We start from the raw sequence: 13,804 nt of genomic DNA on the forward strand, positions 1-13,804 counted from the left end.
ACAACACATCAACAACAGTTAACAACACATCAACAACAGTTAACAACACGTTGACAGCATGTTAACCACAAGTTAACAGCTCTTAAACTATGTCTCAAACTAGGTCCATTTGTCCACATGCCCCTGTTGAACAGGTGAGTGTCATAAGATCCCATTGGCTGTGGAGAAGTGGGGTTAAACCATTTCTCTAAGTGGGGGGGGCCCTGTCTAACATGGTAAAGATTCTCTTATTTCTTTTTCTCTTTCTTCCTGTTTTGTGTAGTCTGTATAATTAAAATGTTTGGATTGTAGTTTTATGACAAATTAATTTAAATAAGACATCTGATGCTGCTCATGTGGGGGTTCTTGAATCCTTAATGTAGAATTCCTGATAGTTGAGTCTCTCTCTGCATTAAAGAGTTTGGTCTGGACCTGCTCTTTATGGAAAGCATCTTGTGACAACGCTGTTATGAATTGGCGCTATATAAATAAAGATTGATTTAGACTGATTGATCAACACCTGTTGACAAAGTGTTAAAGATAAACGTGCTGTTTGCATGTTGTCAACTTGTTGTTAACATGTTGAAAGTCTTGAACTGCTGGACTTTCCATAATTGTGTGTGTGTGTGTGTTTGTGTGTGTGAGAGAGAGAGGGAGTGAGTGAGTGTTGAAAGCACCGTACAACACGTGAGGCTCATGTGACGGTGTGTGAGCGTGTGTGTGTGTGTGTGTGTGCAGCCCGCAGACGTGCCTGCAGTCACAGGCTTTATTTAACACGTCGTCTCAAACCCGCCCAGCTCTCACACATCAGCCGGGCGGCCGCGGAGCCTCCGCACAACGACAAGTGCGTCCGGACCTCAGGGGAACAACTCCAGCTCCCAGAACACACTCTCTCTCACGCACACACTCACTCACTGCAGAACAGGACATAGTTTTTCTTCCTTTTTAGGTCTCTCTCTGTTTTGAAGTGCGGCCACAGAGACGCATTTGGACCGTGCTGAAGGCTTTTTGAAGTTATTTTTCGGGTATTAGCATCGGACGACGGAGAGGATTACCAGCGCGCAGCCACCTCCCTGTGTGCCAAAACACGCAGCACTGGATATGGCTGAAATGTCAGGGTAAGAGACGCATTTCTGTTCGTGTTTTATTCTGAGCTGAACCATTTAAAGCACTTAATACTGAGCCCCAGCCAGACTAACTGTCTATATGATCTTTTCCCCAAAGAATGGAATTTCCCATTTATGTGTACAAACCGAGGAGGGGCATGAAGCGTGGGGATGAAAACAAGGTAAACACAAGTTAAATAGTTGCATAATATTCCTGCATGTATCGGTCTAAAATAAGCAGAGAGGATTTCACTGGAAACATTTCAAACCCTCTAGGAGACATACAAGTTGCCACACCGACTGATCGAAAAGAAAAGACGTGACAGAATCAACGAGTGCATTGCCCAGCTGAAGGACTTGTTGCCAGAACATCTGAAGCTTACAGTGAGTATTATCTTCCACATATGGCACGTCTGCTAACAGCCGCGAATCTGAGCCACCACGTTACCAGCAGTGTGTTTGCTCTAGCCCTTGGATTTAGATTTAGGAGACTCAAAATAAATGTTTTGGATTTTAAGAGAGTCAAAATGGACAGATATTTCTTTTTTTTCTCCGTTTGGGACTTTATTAATTCTGTTGTCTAAATTCCAATGAGGTTCTAGGTTTTAGTTTGCTGTTGAGGATTTTGTGTGTGAGAGTGGATCGCATGACTTCGAGGGTGTTTGAGGCTCGTCCTCTGTTCAGCTGCAGAATGTGTTACATAAGAAAGATCAACATGCTTATCGAAGGTCTTCCTGTTTTAGACGCTGGGTCATTTGGAGAAAGCTGTGGTGCTGGAACTCACTCTCAAGCATGTGAAAGCCCTGAGTGGCCTCCTGGAGCAGCAGCAGCAGAAAATTACGGCGCTACAGAAAGACCTGCAATTTAGTGAGTCTGATGCCGTAATGCCATGCAGATGTAAAATACAGACAGCTGTTTTTTTTACGAAGCATCAACAGACTGAGTGCTGATAGCTGTGTCTATTAGGTCTACTTGATGAAAAAGTGTGCATCAAAGATGATTGCTAACCCTTTGGTTCACCTTGACCAGGTGACCATGCTGGCGACGGAGCAGACAGCAGCGAGGAGATGTTCCGCTCTGGCTTTCACTTGTGTGCAAAAGAGGTCCTCCACTATCTGGCCGGCCAAGAGGACAGCAGGGACCTCACTCCCTCCCATGTCATCACCCACATCCAGAAGGTAGCAGCTGAGGTCCTGCAGCATCAAAGCAGCCTGCACCCAGACAAGTCCGTCCCACAAGCCTCTGAGAAACTGAAGAAACATGCTGGACAGTCCCAAAGGATGTCTGAGGGCCCAGCTAAGAACTGTGTTCCCGTCATTCAAAGGACTTACCCCCACGGGATGGGGGAGCAGAGCGGCAGTGACACAGACACGGACAGCGGCTACGGGGGAGAACATGACAAGCGTGACCCTAAAGCTCAGTGGTCAGAGAGCCATGCGAAGCAGGGGGAGCTCAAGAACATCACATCTGAGAGGACAGTCGGCCCCGTCAAGCAGGAGGGTGATGAGCCTCGGGCCAAAAAGTCAAAGTCTGAGCCCTCAGAGGACGAGATTCTCTCTGGTCACACGGCAGGAGGCTCCGGCAGCTACATAAGCTTCTCCCCCAATCAGCCCCCGTTTTGTCTCCCCTTCTACCTCATCCCCCCTGCTGCTGCACCGGTGGCAGCCTATCTGCCTATGCTGGAGAAATGCTGGTACTCCGGGGGCATGCCGGTTATGTACCCGGGCATGAGCGGCTCAGCAGCAAGCATGACCCCAGATACTCTCCCCTCCCCTCTGGTGATGTCCCTGCGGGCAGGGTCTCCAGTACCCCCTCAGAATCACATGGACTCCTCTGCTCATCACAAAGCTTTAAAGCAGGCCCCCCCATTGAATTTGGAAACCAAAGACTGAACAGATGAGTCTGTTGGAATCTTGCCCTCTGAATGTTAGTGGGGCTGAATGGTCGGGCTTCTGAAACGAGGGTAAACATAAATGCACTGGTATCCTGTCAAACCACAGCAGCTGTTTGACTAATCAGAAAACCCACCCCAGCAAAGAACAGCCAGTGGCCACCACCGTCTGCCCTCAGCCCCTCGCACACTGAAACAGGACTTTGCTCATGTGAAGGCTCAGAGATCTGTTGCCTGCTGCATGGCTCTGGAACACTGTGAAGATGGTCAGGTTAAAGACGATGATCATATCGTGACAGGGTTTTCTTTAGCAAGCTTTGTCTTCTTGAATGTCACAGGTAAACCCAGAATGTAAGGCATGGATAAACCCACCCCCACAACCCTCAGCTTATTTGGACCTACTTTTTGCACCCACACCAGTCTGTAATGAATGTAAAGATCGAACAAATGCCCCCGTAGATGCTGCTTGATTATTATAACCGGCTGTAGATCTGTGAGTGGAGGATCTACCTTCAGTGTTTGTTGCTCCTGTAGCTGCAACAAACAGTTGTTTTGAGTTGAGTGTTACCAAAAAACACGACGTCAGGTTGTTCCTTTGTTGACCAGTGACGTCACAAAAGACATCGCTCCTTTGACCCTTCAGTTACTTTGGAGCAAACTGAGCACGAGTTCACGATGTTCAAAGATTTCAGGGCGTTGTCGCTGTTCGCCGTGTGTCACTCGTGTCTGCTGAAGAGTGATGTGGCCATACATGCTTTTATGATCCAGTTTGTGACTCATGACTATTTGTGCATCTAGATGGAGTTCCCGTGAAGTTATGTCTTGTAGTTATTTTTGTTTATACTACTCGAACATCTCTATTTTTGATACGTGACCCGCTGAGTGTATTTGCATTGCTACCAGAGGAAGGTTGAGGTTGTCTTTTACTGGATGCCAAGAGAACGTGTGCAGTATTTAGCATTGTGCTCAACCAGATTTGCATCTTGTCCACAAATTACTGATCAAGTTAAGGCCTGACCTTAGCTCATGCTGTTGCCTTTACTTGTTTAATGCAGACACAACGCTGGCAGTGTGTAAATGTATTCGCTTTAAATGTTGTGTCTATGGCAAAGAGAGTGAATGTAAAGTTCAAACAAAAATAATAGTTTTGTATAGAAAGAGGTACTAGGGATTTTTATTTTGAATTGTAACAAAAGGTTGTTGTACATATTTTGTATATAAAGTATTATTGATATATATTAAAATATTAATAAAGTTTTTTCCCTGGAATTTGTGTCTCACTGCCTGATGGCTAAAATGTGTTGGAGGCAGCCAACCTGACAGCTCCTCAGAACAACACGTACTTATGTAACACTTACGTAACCCATAAAGCAGCAGTGCCTGTGTAAATCAATAGCAAGTCTTAGATGACAGGCTGTAAACAGTTCTAAGGCATTTTGAAGGAATTACCTGTGGGATGTTGGTGACTTTTTGCTCATCTTTATAAATCTTCTTTACTGTTTTTAACAGTGCAACACTCAGCTGATCAAAAATCTTAAGACTCAATCAGTGCTGTCACAAATTTTATACACCAATAAAAGCTCACCCTGCACTGTTGATATTAGTTTACAAATTACAGATAATAACTTTATATGTTTCTGTAAAAATGTGGACTACAAATTCATCTGACTTTTATAATTGGGTATAGTCATTTCTGTCCCATACACTTTATTTGGTTTACATACTGTACAGCAGCCACTGAAACAGTACTGAAAGTGTAAGAGCACAAAAGCTGTCTGGAAACTCTACAGTGGATGGAAATGGTATTTAAGGTTGCGAGGAAAAGGACTTTATATCTGATTAATTTTTAACATTTAATACTATGGAAGACCAGTCTGTTCTTTGGGGTGCCGTTTCCTGGGCGGTAACACTGCTGTAGTAATAGCGAGTATAAAAATTCATATCTTGTACTTTCCACCATGGCTCCCTGGGAGGAGTGGAAATGGCACTCCCTCTTTCCTCGTAATCACAGCAGTATTTGTGTAATTTCGTCTGCTGATCAGTGAAATCATTCCAACGCAGCATTTTGGCGTGTTCTTCACAGGCCTGTTGGAAGTGCTGATGTGCTCAAAAATGCACTAGCAGCGCCACCTTGTGGAATTTGTGCTCTCTAGGGACTCTATAAATCTTCATTAGACCACAACTGATGCAATGCTGCCTTAACTCCTCCTGAGAATATATTTGTACCAATTTAGCAGGATTACATACGTGTCAAATGACGAGGATGAACCTTAGAGAGAATGCCCAATAATATACAGTCATCAAGCCACATGGAGGGCTCACTGACGGTTTGGGTTAGGGGATCAAACTGTTCAGTGCAGAGACAAAATATTCATGTCACTCAACAAAACATTTTACAGTTCACTCTATTACAAATATCTTTTCCAGGTTTTATGTTGTCCGAATGTATCCCATGTAATTAAAGTATACACTGAGCTTTAGAGAAACTTAATACATCACGTAAAGCTAAAGCTGGTCCTGCCAACACTTTTTCTTTCTAAATTCATGAATTTGAGTAAGAAATAAATTATTGTGGCTGTTAGTATTAAATGAATGAATCTGCATTGCAATAGCAGCAGTTATGTGGCAGCCCCCAAAGAAAATCAACATTTGGGGTATTTTTGGTATGAATTCCAATGCATTGACATTTTCTAGGTATCAAAGTCGGACTGATCAGTTCTGCTGTCACATGACATTCAACACTTTCACCTGTGTGTGTGTGTGTGTGTGTGTGTGTGTGTGTCCTCATGGGAACAAGCAGCAGCTGGACGCCTCCTGGACCGCTGACATGTCTTGGAACTCCTGAAGCAGCACTCAGTAAGATTTACCAACATGTGGAGCAGCTGATGATGCCTAAAGCTGGCTCAAATTATTATTACTATTGTTATTAATTACTGTAAATAGATTTTTTTTCCCGTTTTGACATTCAGCATAAAAGTAACTTCAAGCAGCACAAAGAAGTGACTTTAGAACGTCTTCACTGTAATGACGGCCACTCATCCGTGTTTGCAGCAGCTTCATGTAGTCTGAAGTCTGAAGCTATGATTCGTAGTGATAGCTGTGTGCCATCAATACGAGAGGCTAAACACATAGTGAAGATCCAGTCAGTGACGCCCACTGTCACAGGAGACAGACACCTGGAACCACACATCAGAATTCATCTAAATTCAAATTCATCAAATTAATTCAATCTAATTCAAATTAAATTCATCTAAAAGAAGACTGTTCGTGTTCTTCTGGCCTTCTTCCACAATACAGCCTATTAAATGACATGCCCTCCACTTCAGCTGAATTCATGTTAGAGGAGAACCATGGCGAGGCCTCGGCAGCTGTGAAATGTAAAACAACATGTTCACACCAAAGCAGGGAGTTCCTCTTTCAAACTCAGTGACCCTGATTCCTCCAACTGACTTTCTCTATCGATATAGGAAGGCTGATAACCCTGTACCCCAACTCACGTCCTCTCTGTTCATTACTTATTATTAGGGGGCCGCTTGCAAGCAAGGCCCACTATTGAGCCAGCTATGCAAAGCATAATCGCAAGGCCCACTGCTATTCTCCATACTTATTTTTATTTCTTCCGTATGATTTTTTGCCATGCTACTCCTCCCAGAGCTTTCGCACCACACACACACACAAAACGTGCGGCTCGGTGGCGGTCGAGTTGCTATGACTTTTCTCAGAGGTCGGAGTGCACGTTTTGGAGCAAAGCGCGCCAAAACGTGCACCAAAAATCGCTCCATAGAAAATGAATGAGGAGCTAGAGTGGGTGATGTCATCGCTAGAGTGGAGAGGGACAGAAAAATCGTCTGAAGATTTTGTGAAAAACTCGCTCTCATGCCCACAGCGTGTCACTCAGACTCATGATTCATACATCAAAACGTAGGACTGCTCGGGCTGGTCGCAACGGTGTGACTTCGGACACACAGAAATGTACGCAGCTCCCGCTACGAGCCTCCAAGCGATGGGAGTTGAGACCAACTGCCGCATTAAGTGCCATGTTAACTGGCAGCACAAATCTGAGGAGGGAGGCAGACACAACCACTTTTCTAACCTGCTCCAGCTCTCTCATCTCACAAGTTAGAGACCTCAAAACTACACGTACGTGTTCAGCAGACCCTCCTCTGTCCACTGGTCCACACGCCAAAGCTATGACACTCAATTAAAACCCTCATTTTCAGAGGCATATCACAGCCCAAATCTCCATGAAAAGAGCTGTGTCTCCCCAGAGTGGCTCATTAGGCAACATCACCATAGCAACCATCAGGTGATGAGTGACCTCTGAGCCCCACAGAGACACTGAGCATGCTCAGTTGGTGGGAATCAGGTGATAGATGAAAGTTGACCAGCAGAGATTTGAACTGAACAAATTGAACTGTCTCACACATACACTCACACTCACACTCACACTCTCTCTCTCTCTCTCTCTCTCTCTCTCTCTCTCTCTCACACACACACACACACACACACACACACACACACACACACACACACACACACACACACTCACTCTCACACACACACACACTCACTCTCTCACACACACACACACTCACACACTCACTCACACAGACATACATACATACATACAAACAACTACATGTGCTGACTCACAACAGTCACAGGAACTCTGCCAGAGTCTGATTTTCAAAATAAAAGCCCTGTGTTTTTCAAAACAAATTTCCTCAGATTGTTCATCTGTACATCCTTCAACTTCAACTTGTGCTGGTCAAAGACCAGCACAAGTTGACACACACACACACACACACACACACACTCACTCTCTCACACACACACACACACACACACACTCACTCTCTCACACACACACTCACTCATACACACACTCACACACTCACTCACACAGACATACATACATACATACAAACAACTACATGTGTTGACTCACAACAGTCACAGGAACTCTGCCAGAGTCTGATTTTCAAAATAAAAGCCCAGTGTTTTTCAAAACAAATTTCATCAGATTGTTCATCCTTCAACTTCAACTTGTGCTGGTCGAAGACCAGCACAAATTGAATCAACTGGACTCACGGTGGCCTTTTCAAAATAAAAGCCCTGTAATTTTCAAAACACATTTCATCAGATTGTTCATCTGTACATCCTTCAACTTCAATTTGTGCTGGTCTTTGACCTCACACTCACTCACTCACTCACACACACTCACACTCTCTCTCACACACACACACTCACTCACTCACACACACTCACACTCACTCTCTCACACACTCACACTCACTCACTCACTCACTCACAAACACTCAACTCACTCTCTCACACACTTTCACTCACTCACTCACAAACATTCAACTCACTCTCTCACTCATATTCACACTCACTCACTCACACACACTCACTCACTCACACGTCTTGAGCGATCTGTGGTGGCGCTCAAAGTGAGGTCTGTTTAGCAATACGGACGTCGCACGCACCACGGCGGCCCCTGCCTAAAATTTCTGTGGGAAATTTTCTAGTTAAGTTCATTATTATTGTTAACCATCATCCATGATTACCATCATCATCATCATCATCATCACCAGTAGTGGCAGTTATGTTTTAGTGGTGGGAGGTGACTAACTACATCAATGCATTACTGAGGCCATTTCATTGTATTTCTATACAATGAAATTAAAGGCTAAAGGAGATTTTCCTTTTTATTTCCTTGCCCTATTCCCTTTTTATCAAATACTTTGTACTCCACGTTTACACTTAGTGAACGGCTATTTTTACTGGTTACTTTTCACAGTAGATTTGACATACAAAGCAAAAAAAGCAAAAAATATGATGCATTTTTATACATTCTTCTTTTTGCTATTGTAATAAAGTTAAAAGCCATTAGTTTGCGGAAGCTACACGTTTGTGTGAATTGTGTGGGCTGCGTTTTGACCAGCTTTTATTATGAAATCCTCGGAGCGGAAGTGTAATTCCTGCTCAGACTTTCAGGATGCGGGTGTGTCGGTGTGGACCGGGCGGGATGGTGCGAGCTCCGGTGCCGCCGCTGCTGTTGCTGCTGCTGCTGCCAGGACTCGTGGCGAGGTGTCGGGCGGAGGTGGCTCCGCCGAGCCTGAACATCAGCCTGGACGAAGCCCCGGAGGAGCGCTGGCTGCCGCTGACCCGAGTCTTTGACGTGGACTTCCTCCGGAGAGCCGCCGCGCAGGTCATCGAGTAGGTTTTCACAGACTCCATGTTTGTCAAAGACGATAGCAACAAGTTTCACAGTCTGCATCTGCCCTGCATCTGCCCCGGGCGGAGCGGCTGCACTCGAGCACTTTATGACGGCCGTCACATTTAGACACAGGAATTAGTACAGGTACACAGTGATATTAGTACAGGTACACAGTGATATGGTACACAGGAATTAGTACAGGTACACAGTGATATTAGTAAAGGTACACAGTGATATTAGTACAGGTACACAGTGATATGGTACACAGGAATTAATACAGGTACACAGTGATATTAGTACAGGTACACAGCGATATGGTACACAGGAATTAATACCGGTACACAGTGACATTAGTACAGGTACACAGTGATATTAGTACAGGTACACAGCGATATGGTACACAGGAATTAATACCGGTACACAGTGACATTAGTACAGGTACACAGTGATATTAGTACAGGTACACAGTGATATTACACAGTGATATTAGTACAGGTACACAGTGATATTAGTGCAGGTACACAGTGATATAAATGCAGGTACACAGTGATATTAGTACAGGTACACAGTGATATTACACAGTGATATTAGTGCAGGTACACAGTGATATTAGTACAGGTACACAGTGATATTAGTACAGGTACACAGTGATATTACACAGTGATATTAGTGCAGGTACACAGTGATATTAGTACAGGTACACAGTGATATTAGTGCAGGTACACAGTGATATTAGTGCACTGTGTCAGTGCAGGTTTACAGTACCTTTTTATGAAGAACATGTTACAGTAGGGTTAGTAAAGATGCTTGGAGGGTTTCGGAGGCTGTTGTAGAGAGGACAGACTGTCAGGGTGGAAATAAACTCCAGGCCACAGACAGCGTGGTTTCGTCTTAAGTTACATTTTCTGTGGCAGTGAACAAAGAGAGAGAATTACATTCGTAAGGGACAGAATTACAAATAGTGAAAGCATGTAATTCTTTCAGCCACTAACTAACTTAATGTCAGCCTGGAATCAGCAGGTAAACTAATTTCTGGGTTAATGAGCACCGTGCTCGTCTTCCCATAGTAGTGACTGACATGACTTTCTTATTTTTGTCAGCACCACAGTTCCAAAATGGGTGCATCAGGCAGTTACACCCATTGTGATGGCCCTGGAAAAGTATGTTCCTCAGCCGTATGCAGGGGAGATCCGTGGCATGGCCTCATACTTTGGAGGAAGCCTTTCAGACATCATCATTCTCAATTTTGCCTATGAAATATCTGCGTAAGTATGATTTTAAATCTAATTATACATTTATAATAGAACATTTTGTTCAATGCAGAGGTGCACAATATCTAACAATGGGTAAAAACCCATCTCATGCATGCAACAAACTTTATGCATTCCTAGATTTTGCACTAGCATCATAGCTCAGGACAAAAATGGGCACGTGTACCACGGCAGGAACCTTGATTATCCACATCCTGTTCTGAGGAATCTGACTGTCAACGTAGTTTTCCTCAAGAATGGAGAGGTATAGTATGTATTCGCAGCATTTAAAGACTAAATAACTGTGATACCTCCTCAAATTAAACCCCAGAGAGTAGCTAATAATAATCTCATCATAAAAGAATTGCCGATCAAAGTAAGTTTTGGCAGATACAAAATGAAAGTGCTGTATAATGATGAGGCGCCAGGGGTAAGATTTTGTTGTTGACACTCCCATTCAGGTGGCGTACCGTGGGACTTCATTTGCTGGGTATGTTGGCCTGTGGACGGGACAGAGTCCCAACAAGTTTACCGTCTCTGGAGACCAGCGGGGTAAGGCCACACCCCTTCTCAGGAGCCATGTTTATCCAGAAATGTTGCAATAGCCACACTTGGTAATTCTTCTTTTGTTTGTGATCATCAGGCAGTGAGCACTGGTGGAACTGGTGGAAGAACTTGATATCTGCTTTCCTTTTTCGGAGATCCCCAGTGAGCTGGCTGGTCAGGGAAGTGAGTATGCTACACAAGTTAGTGTAATGATGGTATTTACTGTATGAGGAAATGAAACTTCACCAATTAGACGTGACCTCTGCAGACACTGGAGGAAGCAGAGAACTTCCAGGATGCAGTGATGCGTCTGTCCAAAATCCCCATCATCACTGGAGTGTATTACATTGTTGGTGGAGTGCGAGCCGGAGAAGGGGCTGTCATCACCAGAGACCGAGCGGGCCCAGCTGATATCTGGCCACTGGATCCCGTGAATGGAGGGTGGGCAAAATAAGGGACCTCAGGGGAATCAGGTATATATAAAGGTGTGTGTTGCACAACTGGACTCGAGCATAAAACTGTGCGCTCTTGTTTTAGATGGTACAGAGTGGAGACGAACTTTGACCACTGGCTTCCTCCCCCAGCCAGAGATCATCGAAGGTGAGTCAACTCGCATGATGAACACACACACAATGACGTTGTTGTTGTAGTTACTATTATTACACTGTTACCATGTATTCATTTTTTAGAGAAGCAGCCAACAAAGCCCTAAATGCCACTGGCCAAGATCACATCAACATGGAGACACTTTATCAGGCAAGTATGGACAAACAAATCAATATTTCAGGGGACAAAGTCCAGGCGACACTGAGAAAGTGCTGCGCATTTTTAAAGTCAGAGACAACATATGGATTTGTAACAGAGTGCTGTCCTCCAGGTTTTGTCGCTGTATCCAGTGTGTAATGGGTAAGTAGAACATTATCTAACTTATCCATTCATTATGCTGTAATTTCTGTTTAAAGGAATCACGTGACTGTTCCTGTTGCTAAGACAGGGCAGCTGTGTGCATACCAGTGTCTGTTCCTTTTGCCCCACCTCAGCAGTAATGTCAGTAGGCCTTTGTGTGATAACATACTTCAGCACATAGCAAGTGGCATATAGAACAGCAATAGCTGAATTTCACTCAATACAAGTGTTAAACATTTTGAGTGCATGATGTTCACTTCTACAGACTTATTTATATGCTTATTATTTGCACTGATATTCTACAGAAGCTCTGCATAGCTTGATTTAAGTTTATGTACAAACTGGCATTTGATAGTGGCTGTTTTCTATTATGTTGATAATCTCCCAGAATAACTGTCTACACAACAACTATGAGTGCAGCAGGCCCTGAGAAGTACAACACACTTGTGAGGCCACAGGTAAATAACATCTTCAATGCATATTGTTTTTACTGTAAGTTTTTCTCAATCATTTTGTTCAAGAATAATTAGCATCACAGTCATGATATGTCACTGAAAAAGAGACCCTCTCCACCTCATTCTTTGTAATCTTTTTCAAGGGCTGCCAACCAAACTGACAGGCACTGAGTGGACAACAACACACAGATGTTTGCAGCAGAGGATCCTTTTGCATCTGAACATCACACTTGTATCCAGATTTCTGATCATGTGGAGATTAATCATTGACTATGAAGGGGAGTGAACTCATTCACAAGCATCTTAGGGTGACATATTGCTTTTCTGCGTCGAATGAAAAAATCATTGCGACAATTCTTGACATCTTATGTACCTGCAATTTATATGTTAAGCTCAATAAAATTTGGTGACATAAATGATTGTGACATCTAGATTTAGCTGAACAGTTAAGTGACACCGCATACAGCACAAGTTAAAATAAGCCCTGGGTAGAATGGGACAAACTGGACTAATCATACAAGTTGATCGTTTCTTTTTTGAAACGAATTTCTGAGAAATTCAATCTCACCTCCAAGAGTGTTACAAAAGTGGGCTTGGCAAACGGTAGGAAACATGACAGTGGCAAGAAGGCTGAAGGTGTGGCCCATGTAGTTATATATATATATATACATATATACATATATACACATATATGTATACATATATACATACATATATATACATACACACATACATATATACATACACATATATAGACACATATATAGACACATATACATACACACACATATATACATATATATACACACACACATATATATACATGTATACATACACACACACATATATACACATATATACATATACATATATATATATATAAATATATGCATACACACATATATACACATATATACATACATATATACATATACATACATATATATATAAATATATGCATACACACATATATACACATATATACATAGATATATACACACACATATATACACATATACACATATATATACATATTCAATTTTCAATTCAATTCAATTTTATTTGTATAGCCCAATATCACAACAGAGTGTCTCACAGTGCTTTACAAAGTTCACTGAAATAAACAAGTGTAAGCGAACAAACAATCTAATAAAGAGTCCAGCAGTCGATGAGGCCAATGGATCAGTCCGATGGATCAGTCTGAGGCATCACCTGCCCTTTATGACCCTCCTTCTTCGGGAAGGAAAAACTCAAAAAACCCAGTGGGGAAAAAAGAAACCTCCGGGAGCACCACAGTGAAGGAGAGATCCAGCTCCCAAGGACGGACAGGCTATAGCTTTGGACAACACACATCCATTGGCTGATGGAGAACCACATCAGCAGGACCAGGATCCACAGGAACCCGAGAACCACATCAGCAGAACCAGGACCAGGATCCACAGGAACCA

The 13,804-nt window shown here is 43.2% G+C and overlaps 2 protein-coding genes across 2 annotated transcripts; both read left to right on the plus strand.

Moving 5' to 3' along the window:
* The first annotated feature begins 743 nt into the window (after window positions 1-743).
* LOC139215801 (class E basic helix-loop-helix protein 40-like) lies at window positions 744-4,245 on the plus strand. The gene is made up of 5 exons (XM_070846836.1): window positions 744-1,097; window positions 1,204-1,267; window positions 1,362-1,469; window positions 1,829-1,952; window positions 2,115-4,245. Exons 1-5 carry the CDS (start codon window positions 1,081-1,083, stop codon window positions 2,975-2,977), a joined length of 1,176 nt encoding a protein of 391 aa, XP_070702937.1. The 5' UTR covers window positions 744-1,080; the 3' UTR covers window positions 2,978-4,245.
* A 4,732-nt stretch (window positions 4,246-8,977) lies between these two features.
* Window positions 8,978-12,772, plus strand: LOC139215073 (N-acylethanolamine-hydrolyzing acid amidase-like). Its single transcript, XM_070845907.1, has 11 exons — window positions 8,978-9,198; window positions 10,300-10,464; window positions 10,591-10,714; window positions 10,911-11,001; window positions 11,093-11,178; window positions 11,264-11,436; window positions 11,533-11,595; window positions 11,685-11,751; window positions 11,873-11,901; window positions 12,290-12,359; window positions 12,500-12,772. Exons 1-11 carry the CDS (start codon window positions 8,978-8,980, stop codon window positions 12,515-12,517), a joined length of 1,107 nt encoding a protein of 368 aa, XP_070702008.1. The 3' UTR covers window positions 12,518-12,772.
* The last annotated feature ends 1,032 nt before the right edge of the window (window positions 12,773-13,804 follow it).

The sequence above is a fragment of the Pempheris klunzingeri genome, chromosome 2, assembly GCF_042242105.1.
Source record: "Pempheris klunzingeri isolate RE-2024b chromosome 2, fPemKlu1.hap1, whole genome shotgun sequence".
Classification (NCBI taxonomy): domain Eukaryota; kingdom Metazoa; phylum Chordata; class Actinopteri; order Acropomatiformes; family Pempheridae; genus Pempheris; species Pempheris klunzingeri.